We start from the raw sequence: 16,607 nt of genomic DNA on the forward strand, positions 1-16,607 counted from the left end.
AACGGCACAGTTACACACCACTTCTGATGTGAGGTTGGATTTCTCCTCCTAGCTCGGCGCTGTCTGTGCAGGATGCCTAAGGTCAGTGACCTCTTTGGCTGACATGATTCTGTCAGATGGCAGCATAAGCTACTTTGTCAGGTTAGTGCGCCGATATTTAACGATTTTTATGGTTGATACTTGCCTTGGCTGCACTGCATTTGAGGTGAATCCCAAACTTGGCACAACTGCCTTCCCGGTTATATTGAAGGGCTGAGCTCGCTTCTTCCCTGTGTAGAAGCATTTTATTCATAAGCAATAGAAGGTTGTGGTGGTGGTTCAGTTTGTCTGCCATGTCCAGTAAAAGCAGCTTCCTTGCTGGGTGTGTGTGCTTGAAGGATGGTTTTCCCTTAAGTACTGTGCATGTTTTAGAAAGTGAAGAGAATGGGGTGTGGTGGGGGGGTTTATGGGGGGAAAGTTGTAGGTGTTGTGTCAATGTTGGCTAAAGCCCTCTGACCCGTGGAATTAACATACTAGGTTGGTCAGGCTGTACTGTTGGCTGCTTGGTAAATGGGCTACATGAGAGCAACACCTTTTCTGGTCTGATGCCAGTATTGAAATTGAGTATCTGCTGATTACGATCCATCTTTTCCTCAATTTCTAAGCAGTTAATGACTAACAATTCTCATATAGCATCTTTCACATCAGTTGCCCCAAAGCACTTTCCATGAATTATGATACTAGAGTAATGGGGGAGAAATGACATCAGTCATGCCAGATGCCAATGGAGGAGAGGAACCAAAAACTCCCAAGTAAGAAGAGGGGGGAAAATCCTCTGGGGATCCAAGGTCCACTGGCTGCCCCCCCCTGGCATACAAACATTACTGAAAACAAGACTTGGTAAAAGATCGGCGTAAGTTGTGATTAAGGATGAAGACGGTCAATGAGCCTGTTCTCCACATTGGCCTGTAAAGGGTGGCACCGAAGGCTGTGTACCCACATTGGAAACGTTTATATCCATAAATTTCATTTAACGTGGCAAACTCTGCAGGTGTTGACAGCAGTTTTGAGTTTGCCAAGAATGCAAAAATATAATGGTCATTTTGCTAAAATGATTATTAAAGATTATTTTAACGGGTTAAAGATTATTCTAGAATATTTGTTCGACAGTTCCTGTTCTTACAACCTCCCCAGCCTTTGAAAAGAACACGTTCACGTGGAACTGAGGATGCAGGAATGCATAAAAACTGCAATGCTAAACTGTGAAGAGTAGGACTAACATTCTTCTCTTGATGCCCGGTACTGAAGTGCATCTTCAGCTTCTGCTGCAGGTCCTGCAGATGCCTTTGATGTAGAAGGTTCTACGGCTGTGTCCCTTGATCTCACACATTCTGCTGTAAGCCTTTTCACTGCTGCTTGGGCACTTGTGGAGCTGCAGAAACCAACATTGTTGAACCTGGGACCCAGCAGAGTGGGGAACTCTCATAACACTCATCTCCCATCCAGATATTTTTGTCCATAATCAGTCTTATCAGGGTACTGGCAAGGCGAATGGCCGCCTCATCTACCAGTTTTGCCATTTTTGAGCCTCAGGACTGCCTCACCAGTTTCACGAGTGGTATCACATTTGACTCTGACACTCTCCTCTGCTAAAGCTACAGTGGCCAGGTGGAAAGGATTGAGCACTTCTGTACACTTCTGTACAGTCTTTAACTGAGTGATACTCTTCAAAGCTCAGTAGGGTTACATCAGTTTTTAAACTGATCACGGCAGCCCCACTGGCTCTGTGGTGTTGAAGATGCAGTGCAGCACTACAAACGTGCTGTTCCAGTGAGTGTCCACTTCCTGAATCGGTTTCAAAAGTGGCATGCCCATCTCCTCTTGGACCTGAGGCTGTCTTTCCTTGGCACCACAATCCTTCTCAGCCTTACTGTGGTCAAATCGAACCCAGGGGTTTGCTGAATTGCCTTTTTAACGATTGGGCTAAGAGCATGTGCAGTACAAGCAGCGCGGCAGAGCTTCACTGTATTGGCACAGGTAATGATGTTGGCAGCTGTGTCAGCGAGATACGTACCCCCTTGTAGTGAGATCCACATGTCTGTTCTCAGGCTTACAGCTGATGCCTTATGTCATTCCACCTGTGCATTTTCCTTAGATTCTGTGCATTTACTTGCTACCATTTCCTTTAAAGCAGATCTTGTAAGTAGAGTGTAGGTAGGCTCAAGTTCTCTTAGTAACTCATTCTATATCCAGCATCCACTGCTATAGAAAAGGGCAAGACAATTTATTATTATTTCAAGTCAAGTCAAGTAGGTTTTATTGTCATTTCAGCCATACACACAGTATATAGAGAAATGAGATAACGTTCCTCCAGGACCATGGTGTGACACAGAGCAGGACAAAACAGAGCGACATCATAAGTGCAGAGAGGAGAGCATAGCAGTACAGATTGACAAGACAACATACAGTGCAAATTAAGGGTGGTAACAGTCTGGATACAGTATTTAAGTTACTGTATGGTAGCAGCGAAGGTTATATGTGCAAAAATGCCGTAGTATAGAAGAGTAAGGAGTTGGGAGGCAATAAATAACAATAAATATTATATACAGATGTACAGATGTGTTTGTGTGTACATAACATAAGTGTCCTTTTTATCTAGATGGGTGAGGGCCAGATGAAGGGTGGTGGTGATGGCGTCGTCTGTAGAGCGGTTGGGACGGTATGCAAACTGCAGGGGGTCTAGTGAGGGTGGCAGTAGGGACTTGACGTGCCTCATGACGAGCCTCTCGAAGCATTTCATGATGATGGGCGTGAGTGCAACGGGACGGTAGTCATTGAGGCAGGACACTGAAGACTTCTTTGGCACGGGGATGATGATGGCGGTTTTGAAGCATGTTGCGATGACTGTGGTGCTCAGGGAGATGTTGAAGATGTTTGTGAGAACATCAGCCAGCTGTTCTGCACATCCTCTGAGCACACAACCAGGGATGTTGTCTGGTCCAGCAGCTTTCCGCGGGTTGACTCTAAGCAGAGTTTTCCTCACATCTGCCACGGTCAGACAGAGCACCTGGTCGTTGGGAGGTGGGATGGATTTCCTCACTGCCATGCTGTTTTGGGCTTCAAACTGTGCGTAGAAGCTATTCAGCACGTCTGGAAGGGAGGCCTCACCGTCACAGGCAGGTGGAGATGCCCTGTAGTTGGTGATGGCCTGGATACCCTGCCACATCAGAATCAGAATGTGCTTTATTGCCATGTATGTTTCCACATACTAGGAATTTGTTGTAGTGACATAAGCTCCACAGTGCAATAGAATGACAGTGACAGGACCAGACACGAAAAAGGACGTCATAAAAAAGAACAATATACAGTTATATGACATACAATGTGCAAAAATAGCAATAACTTTACAATATACAAAATATAAAGTAAACAATTAGCTATGTACGTAAGGTGCAGTTAGAAGTGGAAATAAGTATGTGTGTTAAATAAATAACTGGATAAGTGAATGTATGATAGTGTTGTGCGTTTCACGTTTATTGTGAAGTGTTCATGAGAAGGATTGCTTGAGGGAAGAGGCTGTTCCTGTGCCTGGCTGTTCTGGCGCTCAGTGCTCTGTAGCGTCGTCCGGACGGCAACAGTTCAAAGAGGGAGTGCGCTGGATGTGAGGGGTCCAGAGTGATTTTGCCAGCCTTTTTGCTCACTCTGGATAAGTACAGTTCTTGGAGAGTAGGAAGGGTTGTACCAATAATTCGCTCAGCAGTCCGGACTGTTCGATGCAGTCTTCTGAGGTCAGATTTGGTAGCTGAGCTGAACCAGACACTTATTGAGGTGCAGAGGACGGATTCGATGATGGCAGTGTAGAACTGTTTCAGTAGTTCCTCAGGCAGGTTGAACTTCCTCAGCTGGCGAAGGAAGAACAGCCTCTGCTGGGCCTTTTTGACAATTGCGTCAATATGCATGTCTCACTTCAGGTCCTGAGAGATGGTGTTGCCGAGGAATCTGAATGACTCCACTGTCATTACAGTGCTGTCCATGATGGTGAGAGGGGGGAGTGCAGGGGGGTTCTTCCTGAAGTCTACTGTCATCTCTACTGTTTTGAGCGTGTTAAGCTCCAGGTTGTTATGGTTGCACCAGACATGCGCCGAACATCCCCAGTGTCTTTGAAGTCAGGTCAGTTGTTGAGAGCAGTTCGGATACTGGACCTTACATGAGAAGATGAATATTCATGTACCGATATACGCGAGGAATTATTACTTTTATATTTTTCAGACATACCTTAGTTGGAGATAATACAGTAAAACGTTCCCAAATGTGAGAACGAGTCTTTTTTTTATTAGATTGCTCCATTGCTATCAGTGTCATTTGAACTATTCGGAAATTTAACCGAAACGCCCCCTGAAGTCGGAATTGCAGATCGTGAACTGGGAGGAATTTAATCGAGCCCGAACTCAGCCATCAAGTAGCACTCAAAACTACAAGCCTTTATATCGCGGTCACGGTATGATTAATTTACTACGTGTGCAGGCGAAAGTAAGAGCGTTTTATTGTTTTGCACATGTCCATTCAGGGGCTCCTTAGATATTCGATCGCTGAGAGAAATGACGATTTTTTTTTTTTTAATATTGTTTACAAATCACCAAGATGATCAGTTGACCAGTTCATGTTCAATTTCAAGAAGCATATCAACAGAATATCTAATTATTCACGTGCAAATACTACCCACACGATAGGTAAGGCTAGATCACACCAAGCAGGAGTAGTGAATGATGGTTTGCAGTCTTCATCAAATCATTATCTACTAATTGTATTATCAGCTGATTGGTTAATTTAAATAATTATGGCTATATATATGCGGGGTAGTGTAGTACCGCTTATGTGTTGTCGAAATGGCGGCGCTTTTCTTTTCGCAGTTCCTCGCCATTTGCTTCCTCGTAGCGCCCATCGGCTCCACCATGGCCGCGATGCCCACGGCGACCCCGATGCCCGGTTCGTCCACCCACGTGCCCTCGGACCGCTGTGATGTACGGCAAGCGGCCTGGTTTGCCGTAGCCGTGTACAATAAGCAGGCGTCCCAGGAGGATTATGCTTACAGGCTCACGTCTATAGTATCCGCGGAAACTCAGGTATCGCACTTTTCTCCCCAAAACGCAGCAGTGTGTGAAAATACGCCGGAAGTCGGTCAATCTACATAACCGCATGAGTAATTGCAGAAACGCCGCGCTCCATTGATTGTTTTGCACGACAGTGCGTTTGATTGTATTTGCCACCCTATGAGCGAAGTATCTGACACGAACCATCGTCCCCCATCTCTGGAGGTTGTGGCGGGTCTGAACTACATCTTGACCGCCGAGCTGGGCATGACTTGGTGCCAGAGAGCGCAGGCGACGGACGCGGAAACCTGCCCTTTGCAAGTCAACAGGAAGGTAAATGCAGTTCTAATCAAGATTAGATTAACTTTGAACGTGGGTCATGTGCTTTCATGCATTATATAATGTATACGGAAGATAAGCTGCCGTGCATGTAATACCGACAATGTAATTGTAAGCATGCAGATCTGGCCAATTCCGAGGAAGCTTTAAACGGTACCGTCCTTGACCAGGACGTCTCTATCCGCCTTGTCAGTGCACCCTGCGCAGGAGTCGCTGTTAAACGCCGCCTCTTTCCCTTGCAGAGGCTGCTGTGTCGCTTTACCGTGTACACGATTCCCTGGGAACGCAAAGCTGTGCTGACGAAGAACAGATGCATCGAAAAACCCTTTCCAATACGCTGCTATCGCCGATCCCTCGCACAAGGGACCCGCTGAGTTTTGCGCCCATTTTGGTTCTGCTTTCGTATGAACCCGGACAACCTTCCTGTGAATGTTGTACTTGCTGAAATAAAGTGTCTGGCGTAATACAAGATTCTGGCTTTTTCTTCTGGGGGGGAACTAACGGCACAGTTTCACACCAGAAGTGGTGTGTGGTTGGATTTCTCTTCCTAGCTCGGCGCTGTCTGTGCAGGATGCCTAAGGTCAGTGACCTCTTCGGCTGACATGATTCTGTCAGTAGATGGCAGCATAAGCTACTTTGTCAGGTTAGTGCGCCGATATTTAACGATTTTTATGGTTGATACTTGCCTTGGCTGCACTGGATTTGAGGTGAATCCCAAACTTGGCACAACTGCCTTCCCGGTTATATTGAAGGGCTGAGCTCGCTTCTTCCCTGTGTAGAAGCATTTTATTCATAAGCACTAGAAGGTTCTTGTAGTGGTTCAGTTTGTCTGCTATGTCCAGTAAAAGCAGCTTCCTTGCTGGGTGTGTGTGCTTTGAAGGATGGTTTTCCCTTAAGTACTGTGCATGTTTTAGAAAGTGAAGAGAATGGGGTGTGGTGGGGGGGTTTATGGGGGAAAAGTTGTAGGTGTTGTGTCAATGTTGGCTAAAGCCCTCTGACCCGTGGAATTAACATACTAGGTTGGTCAGGCTGTACTGTTGGCTGCTTGGTAAATGGGCTACATGAGAGCAACACCTTTTCTGGTCTGATGCCAGTATTGAAATTGAGTATCTGCTGATTACGATCCATCTTTTTCTCAATTTCTAAGCAGTTAATGACTAACAATTCTCATATAGCATCTTTCACATCAGTTGCCCCAAAGCACTTTCCATGAATTGTGGTACTAGAGTAATGGGGGAGAAATGACATCAGTCATGCCAGATGCCAATGGAGGAGAGGAACCAAAAACTCCCAAGTAAGAAGAGGGGGGAAAATCCTCTGGGGATCCAAGGTCCACTGGCTGCCCCCCCCCCCCCCCCCCCCCCCCCGGCATACTAACATTACTGAAAACAAGACTTGGTGAAAGATCGGCGTAAGCTGTGATTAAGGATGAAGACGGTCAATGAGCCTGTTCTCCACATTGGCCTGTAAAGGGTGGCACCGAAGGCTGTGTACCCATATTGGAAACGTTTATATCCATAAATTTCATTTAACGTGGCAAACTCTGCAGGTGTTGACAGCAGTTTTGAGTTTGCCAAGAATGCAAAAATATAATGGTCATTTTGCTAAAATGATTATTAAAGATTATTTTAACGGGTTAAAGATTATTCTAGAATATTTGTTCGACAGTTCCTGTTCTTACAACCTCCCCAGCCTTTGAAAAGAACACGTTCATGTGGAACTGAGGATGCAGGAATGCATATAAACTGCAATGCTAAACTGTGAAGAGTAGGACTAACATTCTTCTCTTGATGCCCGGTACTGAAGTGCATCTTCAGCTTCTGCTGCAGGTCCTGCAGATGCCTTTGATGTAGAAGGTTCTACGGCTGTGTCCCTTGATCTCACACATTCTGCTGTAAGCCTTTTCACTGCTGCTTGGGCACTTGTGGAGCTGCAGAAACCAACATTGTTGAACCTGGGACCCAGCAGAGTGGGGAACTCTCATAACACTCATCTCCCATCCAGATATTTTTGTCCATAATCAGTCTTATCAGGGTACTGGCAAGGCGAATGGCCGCCTCATCTACCAGTTTTGCCATTTTTGAGCCTCAGGACTGCCTCACCAGTTTCACGAGTGGTATCACATTTGACTCTGACACTCTCCTCTGCTAAAGCTACAGTGGCCGGGTGGAAAGGATTGAGCACTTCTGTACACTTCTGTACAGTCTTTAACTGAGTGATACTCTTCAAAGCTCAGTAGGGTTACATCAGTTTTTAAACTGATCACGGCAGCCCCACTGGCTCTGTGGTGTTGAAGATGCAGTGCAGCACTACAAACGTGCTGTTCCAGTGAGTGTCCACTTCCTGAATCGGTTTCAAAAGTGGCATGCCCATCTCCTCTTGGACCTGAGGCTGTCTTTCCTTGGCACCACAATCCTTCTCAGCCTTACTGTGGTCAAATCGAACCCAGGGGTTTGCTGAATTGCCTTTTTAACGATTGGGCTAAGAGCATGTGCAGTACAAGCAGCGCGGCAGAGCTTCACTGTATTGGCACAGGTAATGATGTTGGCAGCTGTGTCAGCGAGATACGTACCCCCTTGTAGTGAGATCCACATGTCTGTTCTCAGGCTTACAGCTGATGCCTTATGTCATTCCACCTGTGCATTTTCCTTAGATTCTGTGCATTTACTTGCTACCATTTCCTTTAAAGCAGATCTTGTAAGTAGAGTGTAGGTAGGCTCAAGTTCTCTTAGTAACTCATTCTATATCCAGCATCCACTGCTATAGAAAAGGGCAAGACAATTTATTATTATTTCAAGTCAAGTCAAGTAGGTTTTATTGTCATTTCAGCCATACACACAGTATATAGAGAAATGAGATAACGTTCCTCCAGGACCATGGTGTGACACAGAGCAGGACAAAACAGAGCGACATCATAAGTGCAGAGAGGAGAGCATAGCAGTACAGATTGACAAGACAACATACAGTGCAAATTAAGGGTGGTAACAGTCTGGATACAGTATTTAAGTTACTGTATGGTAGCAGCGAAGGTTATATGTGCAAAAATGCCGTAGTATAGAAGAGTAAGGAGTTGGGAGGCAATAAATAACAATAAATATTATATACAGATGTACAGATGTGTTTGTGTGTACATAACATAAGTGTCCTTTTTATCTAGATGGGTGAGGGCCAGATGAAGGGTGGTGGTGATGGCGTCCTCCGTAGAGCGGTTGGGACGGTATGCAAACTGCAGGGGGTCTAGTGAGGGTGGCAGTAGGGACTTGACGTGCCTCATGACGAGCCTCTCGAAGCACTTCATGATGATGGGCGTGAGTGCAACGGGACGGTAGTCATTGAGGCAGGACACTGAAGACTTCTTTGGCACGGGGATGATGATGGCGGTTTTGAAGCATGTTGCGATGACTGTGGTGCTCAGGGAGATGTTGAAGATGTTTGTGAGAACATCAGCCAGCTGTTCTGCACATCCTCTGAGCACACAACCAGGGATGTTGTCTGGTCCAGCAGCTTTCCGCGGGTTGACTCTAAGCAGAGTTTTCCTCACATCTGCCACGGTCAGACAGAGCACCTGGTCGTTGGGAGGTGGGATGGATTTCCTCACTGTCATGCTGTTTTGGGCTTCAAACTGTGCGTAGAAGCTATTCAGCACGTCTGGAAGGGAGGCCTCACCGTCACAGGCAGGTGGAGATGCCCTGTAGTTGGTGATGGCCTGGATACCCTGCCACATCAGAATCAGAATGTGCTTTATTGCCATGTATGTTTCCACATACTAGGAATTTGTTGTAGTGACATAAGCTCCACAGTGCAATAGAATGACAGTGACAGGACCAGACACGAAAAAGGACGTCATAAAAAAGAACAATATACAGTTATATGACATACAATGTGCAAAAATAGCAATAACTTTACAATATACAAAATATAAAGTAAACAATTAGCTATGTACGTAAGGTGCAGTTAGAAGTGGAAATAAGTATGTGTGTTAAATAAATAACTGGATAAGTGAATGTATGATAGTGTTGTGCGTTTCACGTTTATTGTGAAGTGTTCATGAGAAGGATTGCTTGAGGGAAGAAGCTGTTCCTGTGCCTGGCTGTTCTGGCGCTCAGTGCTCTGTAGCGTCGTCCGGACGGCAACAGTTCAAAGAGGGAGTGCGCTGGATGTGAGGGGTCCAGAGTGATTTTGCCAGCCTTTTTGCTCACTCTGGATAAGTACAGTTCTTGGAGAGTAGGAAGGGTTGTACCAATAATTCGCTCAGCAGTCCGGACTGTTCGATGCAGTCTTCTGAGGTCAGATTTGGTAGCTGAGCTGAACCAGACACTTATTGAGGTGCAGAGGACGGATTCGATGATGGCAGTGTAGAACTGTTTCAGTAGTTCCTCAGGCAGGTTGAACTTCCTCAGCTGGCGAAGGAAGAACAGCCTCTGCTGGGCCTTTTTGACAATTGCGTCAATATGCATGTCTCACTTCAGGTCCTGAGAGATGGTGTTGCCGAGGAATCTGAATGACTCCACTGTCATTACAGTGCTGTCCATGATGGTGAGAGGGGGGAGTGCAGGGGGGTTCTTCCTGAAGTCTACTGTCATCTCTACTGTTTTGAGCGTGTTAAGCTCCAGGTTGTTATGGTTGCACCAGACATGCGCCGAACATCCCCAGTGTCTTTGAAGTCAGGTCAGTTGTTGAGAGCAGTTCGGATACTGGACCTTACATGAGAAGATGAATATTCATGTACCGTTATACACGAGGAATTATTACTTTTATATTTTTCAGACATACCTTAGTTGAAGATAATACAGTAAAACGTTCCCATATGTGAGAACGAGTCTTTTTTTTATTAGATTGCTCCATTGCTATCAGTGTCATTTGAACTATTCGGAAATTTAACCGAAACGCCCCCTGAAGTCGGAATTGCAGATCGTGAACTGGGAGGAATTTAATCGAGCCCGAACTCAGCCATCAAGTAGCACTCAAAACTACAAGCCTTTATACCGCGGTCACGGTATGATTAATTTACTACGTGTGCAGGCGAAAGTAAGAGCGTTTTATTGTTTTGCACATGTCCATTCAGGGGCTCCTTAGATATTCGATCGCTGAGAGAAATGACGATTTTTTTTTTTAATATTGTTTACAAATCACCAAGATGATCAGTTGACCAGTTCATGTTCAATTTCAAGAAGCATATCAACAGAATATCTAATTATTCACGTGCAAATACTACCCACACGATAGGTAAGGCTAGATCACACCAAGCAGGAGTAGTGAATGATGGTTTGCAGTCTTCATCAAATCATTATCTACTAATTGTATTATCAGCTGATTGGTTAATTTAAATAATTATGGCTATATATATGCGGGGTAGTGTAGTACCGCTTATGTGTTGTCGAAATGGCGGCGCTTTTCTTTTCGCAGTTCCTCGCCATTTGCTTCCTCGTAGCACGCATCGGCTCCACCATGGCCGCGATGCCCACGGCGCCAGCGATGCTCACGGCGACCCCGATGCCCGGTTCGTCCACCCACGTGCCCTCGGACCGCTGTGATGTACGGCAAGCGGCCTGGTTTGCCGTAGCCGTGTACAATAAGCAGGCGTCCCAGGAGGATTATGCTTACAGGCTCACGTCTATAGTATCCGCGGAAACTCAGGTATCGCACTTTTCTCCCCAAAACGCAGCAGTGTGTGAAAATACGCCGGAAGTCGGTCAATCTACATAACCGCATGAGTAATTGCAGAAACGCCGCGCTCCATTGATTGTTTTGCACGACAGTGCGTTTGATTGTATTTGCCACCCTATGAGCGAAGTATCTGACGCGAACCATCGTCCCCCATCTCTGGAGGTTGTGGCGGGTCTGAACTACATCTTGACCGCCGAGCTGGGCATGACTTGGTGCCAGAGAGCGCAGGCGACGGACGCGGAAACCTGCCCTTTGCAAGTCAACAGGAAGGTAAATGCAGTTCTAATCAAGATTAGATTAACTTTGAACGTGGGTCATGTGCTTTCATGCATTATATAATGTATACGGAAGATAAGCTGCCGTGCATGTAATACCGACAATGTAATTGTAAGCATGCAGATCTGGCCAATTCCGAGGAAGCTTTAAACGGTACCGTCCTTGACCAGGACGTCTCTATCCGCCTTGTCAGTGCACCCTGCGCAGGAGTCGCTGTTAAACGCCGCCTCTTTCCCTTGCAGAGGCTGCTGTGTCGCTTTACCGTGTACACGATTCCCTGGGAACGCAAAGCTGTGCTGACGAAGAACAGATGCATCGAAAAACCCTTTCCAATACGCTGCTATCGCCGATCCCTCGCACAAGGGACCCGCTGAGTTTTGCGCCCATTTTGTTTCTGCTCCCGTGTCTTTCGTATGAACCCGGACAACTTTCCTGTGAATGTTGTACTTGCTGAAATAAAGTGTCTGGCGTAATGCAAGATTCTGGCTTTTTCTTCTGGGGGGGAAACTAACGGCACAGTTAAGCACCACTTCTGATGTGAGGTTGGATTTCTCCTCCTAGCTCGGTGCTGTCTGTGCAGGATGCCTAAGGTCAGTGACCTCTTTGGCTGACATGATTCTGTCAGTAGATGGCAGCATAAGCTACTTTGTCAGGTTAGTGCGCCGATATTTAACGATTTTTATGGTTGATACTTGCCTTGGCTGCACTGGATTTGAGGTGAATCCCAAACTTGGCACAACTGCCTTCCCGGTTATATTGAAGGGCTGAGCTCGCTTCTTCCCTGTGTAGAAGCATTTTATTCATAAGCACTAGAAGGTTCTTGTAGTGGTTCAGTTTGTCTGCTATGTCCAGTAAAAGCAGCTTCCTTGCTGGGTGTGTGTGCTTTGAAGGATGGTTTTCCCTTAAGTACTGTGCATGTTTTAGAAAGTGAAGAGAATGGGGTGTGGTGGGGGGGTTTATGGGGGAAAAGTTGTAGGTGTGTCAATGTTGGCTAAAGCCCTCTGACCCATGGAATTAACATACTAGGTTGGTCAGGCTGTACTGTTGGCTGCTTGGTAAATGGGCTACATGAGAGCAACACCTTTTCTGGTCTGATGCCAGTATTGAAATTGAGTATCTGCTGATTACGATCCATCTTTTTCTCAATTTCTAAGCAGTTAATGACTAACAATTCTCATATAGCATCTTTCACATCAGTTGCCCCAAAGCACTTTCCATGAATTGTGGTACTAGAGTAATGGGGGAGAAATGACATCAGTCATGCCAGATGCCAATGGAGGAGAGGAACCAAAAACTCCCAAGTAAGAAGAGGGGGGAAAATCCTCTGGGGATCCAAGGTCCACTGGCTGCCCCCCCCCCCCCCCCCCCCCCCCGGCATACTAACATTACTGAAAACAAGACTTGGTAAAAGATCGGCGTAAGCTGTGATTAAGGATGAAGACGGTCAATGAGCCTGTTCTCCACATTGGCCTGTAAAGGGTGGCACCGAAGGCTGTGTACCCACATTGGAAACGTTTATATCCATAAATTTCATTTAACGTGGCAAACTCTGCAGGTGTTGACAGCAGTTTTGAGTTTGCCAAGAATGCAAAAATATAATGGTCATTTTGCTAAAATGATTATTAAAGATTATTTTAACGGGTTAAAGATTATTCTAGAATATTTGTTCGACAGTTCCTGTTCTTACAACCTCCCCAGCCTTTGAAAAGAACACGTTCATGTGGAACTGAGGATGCAGGAATGCATATAAACTGCAATGCTAAACTGTGAAGAGTAGGACTAACATTCTTCTCTTGATGCCCGGTACTGAAGTGCATCTTCAGCTTCTGCTGCAGGTCCTGCAGATGCCTTTGATGTAGAAGGTTCTACGGCTGTGTCCCTTGATCTCACACATTCTGCTGTAAGCCTTTTCACTGCTGCTTGGGCACTTGTGGAGCTGCAGAAACCAACATTGTTGAACCTGGGACCCAGCAGAGTGGGGAATTCTCATAACACTCATCTCCCATCCAGATATTTTTGTCCATAATCAGTCTTGTCTTAGGGTACTGGCAAGGCGAATGGCCGCCTCATCTACCAGTTTTGCCATTTTTGAGCCTCAGGACTGCCTCACCAGTTTCACGAGTGGTATCACATTTGACTCTGACACTCTCCTCTGCTAAAGCTACAGTGGCCAGGTGGAAAGGATTGAGCACTTCTGTACACTTCTGTACAGTCTTTAACTGAGTGATACTCTTCAAAGCTCAGTAGGGTTACATCAGTTTTTAAACTGATCACGGCAGCCCCACTGGCTCTGTGGTGTTGAAGATGCAGTGCAGCACTACAAACGTGCTGTTCCAGTGAGTGTCCACTTCCTGAATCGGTTTCAAAAGTGGCATGCCCATCTCCTCTTGGACCTGAGGCTGTCTTTCCTTGGCACCACAATCCTTCTCAGCCTTACTGTGGTCAAATCGAACCCAGGGGTTTGCTGAATTGCCTTTTTAACGATTGGGCTAAGAGCATGTGCAGTACAAGCAGCGCGGCAGAGCTTCACTGTATTGGCACAGGTAATGATGTTGGCAGCTGTGTCAGCGAGATACGTACCCCCTTGTAGTGAGATCCACATGTCTGTTCTCAGGCTTACAGCTGATGCCTTATGTCATTCCACCTGTGCATTTTCCTTAGATTCTGTGCATTTACTTGCTACCATTTCCTTTAAAGCAGATCTTGTAAGTAGAGTGTAGGTAGGCTCAAGTTCTCTTAGTAACTCATTCTATATCCAGCATCCACTGCTATAGAAAAGGGCAAGACAATTTATTATTATTTCAAGTCAAGTCAAGTAGGTTTTATTGTCATTTCAGCCATACACACAGTATATAGAGAAATGAGATAACGTTCCTCCAGGACCATGGTGTGACACAGAGCAGGACAAAACAGAGCGACATCATAAGTGCAGAGAGGAGAGCATAGCAGTACAGATTGACAAGACAACATACAGTGCAAATTAAGGGTGGTAACAGTCTGGATACAGTATTTAAGTTACTGTATGGTAGCAGCGAAGGTTATATGTGCAAAAATGCCGTAGTATAGAAGAGTAAGGAGTTGGGAGGCAATAAATAACAATAAATATTATATACAGATGTACAGATGTGTTTGTGTGTACATAACATAAGTGTCCTTTTTATCTAGATGGGTGAGGGCCAGATGAAGGGTGGTGGTGATGGCGTCGTCTGTAGAGCGGTTGGGACGGTATGCAAACTGCAGGGGGTCTAGTGAGGGTGGCAGTAGGGACTTGACGTGCCTCATGACGAGCCTCTCGAAGCACTTCATGATGATGGGCGTGAGTGCAACGGGACGGTAGTCATTGAGGCAGGACACTGAAGACTTCTTTGGCACGGGGATGATGATGGCGGTTTTGAAGCATGTTGCGATGACTGTGGTGCTCAGGGAGATGTTGAAGATGTTTGTGAGAACATCAGCCAGCTGTTCTGCACATCCTCTGAGCACACAACCAGGGATGTTGTCTGGTCCAGCAGCTTTCCGCGGGTTGACTCTAAGCAGAGTTTTCCTCACATCTGCCACGGTCAGACAGAGCACCTGGTCGTTGGGAGGTGGGATGGATTTCCTCACTGCCATGCTGTTTTGGGCTTCAAACTGTGCGTAGAAGCTATTCAGCACGTCTGGAAGGGAGGCCTCACCGTCACAGGCAGGTGGAGATGCCCTGTAGTTGGTGATGGCCTGGATACCCTGCCACATCAGAATCAGAATGTGCTTTATTGCCATGTATGTTTCCACATACTAGGAATTTGTTGTAGTGACATAAGCTCCACAGTGCAATAGAATGACAGTGACAGGACCAGACACGAAAAAGGACGTCATAAAAAAGAACAATATACAGTTATATGACATACAATGTGCAAAAATAGCAATAACTTTACAATATACAAAATATAAAGTAAACAATTAGCTATGTACGTAAGGTGCAGTTAGAAGTGGAAATAAGTATGTGTGTTAAATAAATAACTGGATAAGTGAATGTATGATAGTGTTGTGCGTTTCACGTTTATTGTGAAGTGTTCATGAGAAGGATTGCTTGAGGGAAGAGGCTGTTCCTGTGCCTGGCTGTTCTGGCGCTCAGTGCTCTGTAGCGTCGTCCGGACGGCAACAGTTCAAAGAGGGAGTGCGCTGGATGTGAGGGGTCCAGAGTGATTTTGCCAGCCTTTTTGCTCACTCTGGATAAGTACAGTTCTTGGAGAGTAGGAAGGGTTGTACCAATAATTCGCTCAGCAGTCCGGACTGTTCGATGCAGTCTTCTGAGGTCAGATTTGGTAGCTGAGCTGAACCAGACACTTATTGAGGTGCAGAGGACGGATTCGATGATGGCAGTGTAGAACTGTTTCAGTAGTTCCTCAGGCAGGTTGAACTTCCTCAGCTGGCGAAGGAAGAACAGCCTCTGCTGGGCCTTTTTGACAATTGCGTCAATATGCATGTCTCACTTCAGGTCCTGAGAGATGGTGTTGCCGAGGAATCTGAATGACTCCACTGTCATTACAGTGCTGTCCATGATGGTGAGAGGGGGGAGTGCAGGGGGGTTCTTCCTGAAGTCTACTGTCATCTCTACTGTTTTGAGCGTGTTAAGCTCCAGGTTGTTATGGTTGCACCAGACATGCGCCGAACATCCCCAGTGTCTTTGAAGTCAGGTCAGTTGTTGAGAGCAGTTCGGATACTGGACCTTACATGAGAAGATGAATATTCATGTACCGATATACGCGAGGAATTATTACTTTTATATTTTTCAGACATACCTTAGTTGGAGATAATACAGTAAAACGTTCCCAAATGTGAGAACGAGTCTTTTTTTTATTAGATTGCTCCATTGCTATCAGTGTCATTTGAACTATTCGGAAATTTAACCGAAACGCCCCCTGAAGTCGGAATTGCAGATCGTGAACTGGGAGGAATCTAATCGAGCCCGAACTCAGCCATCAAGTAGCACTCAAAACTACAAGCCTTTATACCGCGGTCACGGTATGATTAATTTACTACGTGTGCAGGCGAAAGTAAGAGCGTTTTATTGTTTTGCACATGTCCATTCAGGGGCTCCTTAGATATTCGATCGCTGAGAGAAATGACGATTTTTTAAAAAAATATTGTTTACAAATCACCAAGATGATCAGTTGACCAGTTCATGTTCAATTTCAAGAAGCATATCAACAGAATATCTAATTATTCACGTGCAAATACTACCCACACGATAGGTAAGGCTAGATCACACCAAGC

The 16,607-nt window shown here is 45.8% G+C and overlaps 3 protein-coding genes across 4 annotated transcripts in view; 2 read left to right on the forward strand and 1 right to left on the reverse strand.

Annotated features, from left to right (window-relative positions):
• Positions 1 to 16,607, reverse strand: part of LOC125739507 (cystatin-C-like) — a 50,522-nt gene that overhangs the window by 27,780 nt on the left and 6,135 nt on the right. The gene's annotated exons all lie outside the window — the stretch shown is intronic.
• LOC125739503 (cystatin-like) lies at positions 4,847 to 5,877 on the forward strand. The gene is made up of 3 exons (XM_049009681.1): positions 4,847 to 5,102; positions 5,295 to 5,402; positions 5,651 to 5,877. Exons 1-3 carry the CDS (start codon positions 4,866 to 4,868, stop codon positions 5,780 to 5,782), a joined length of 477 nt encoding a protein of 158 aa, XP_048865638.1. The 5' UTR covers positions 4,847 to 4,865; the 3' UTR covers positions 5,783 to 5,877.
• LOC125739501 (cystatin-C-like) lies at positions 10,784 to 11,829 on the forward strand. The gene is made up of 3 exons (XM_049009679.1): positions 10,784 to 11,045; positions 11,238 to 11,345; positions 11,594 to 11,829. Exons 1-3 carry the CDS (start codon positions 10,791 to 10,793, stop codon positions 11,723 to 11,725), a joined length of 495 nt encoding a protein of 164 aa, XP_048865636.1. The 5' UTR covers positions 10,784 to 10,790; the 3' UTR covers positions 11,726 to 11,829.

This window comes from Brienomyrus brachyistius, chromosome 3 (genome assembly GCF_023856365.1).
Source record: "Brienomyrus brachyistius isolate T26 chromosome 3, BBRACH_0.4, whole genome shotgun sequence".
Classification (NCBI taxonomy): domain Eukaryota; kingdom Metazoa; phylum Chordata; class Actinopteri; order Osteoglossiformes; family Mormyridae; genus Brienomyrus; species Brienomyrus brachyistius.

What these genes read in the sequence shown, in the direction of transcription:
- LOC125739503 (XM_049009681.1), top strand. Translation starts at nt 4,866, where the DNA reads ATGGCGGCGCTTTTCTTTTCGCAGTTCCTCGCCATTTGCTTCCTCGTA. An exon ending in TAGTATCCGCGGAAACTCAG is followed by an intron (nt 5,103 to 5,294) that starts GTATCGCACTTT and finishes CCATCTCTGGAG; the next exon opens with GTTGTGGCGGGTCTGAACTA. An exon ending in CTTTGCAAGTCAACAGGAAG is followed by an intron (nt 5,403 to 5,650) that starts GTAAATGCAGTT and finishes TTTCCCTTGCAG; the next exon opens with AGGCTGCTGTGTCGCTTTAC.
- LOC125739501 (XM_049009679.1), top strand. Translation starts at nt 10,791, where the DNA reads ATGGCGGCGCTTTTCTTTTCGCAGTTCCTCGCCATTTGCTTCCTCGTA. An exon ending in TAGTATCCGCGGAAACTCAG is followed by an intron (nt 11,046 to 11,237) that starts GTATCGCACTTT and finishes CCATCTCTGGAG; the next exon opens with GTTGTGGCGGGTCTGAACTA. An exon ending in CTTTGCAAGTCAACAGGAAG is followed by an intron (nt 11,346 to 11,593) that starts GTAAATGCAGTT and finishes TTTCCCTTGCAG; the next exon opens with AGGCTGCTGTGTCGCTTTAC.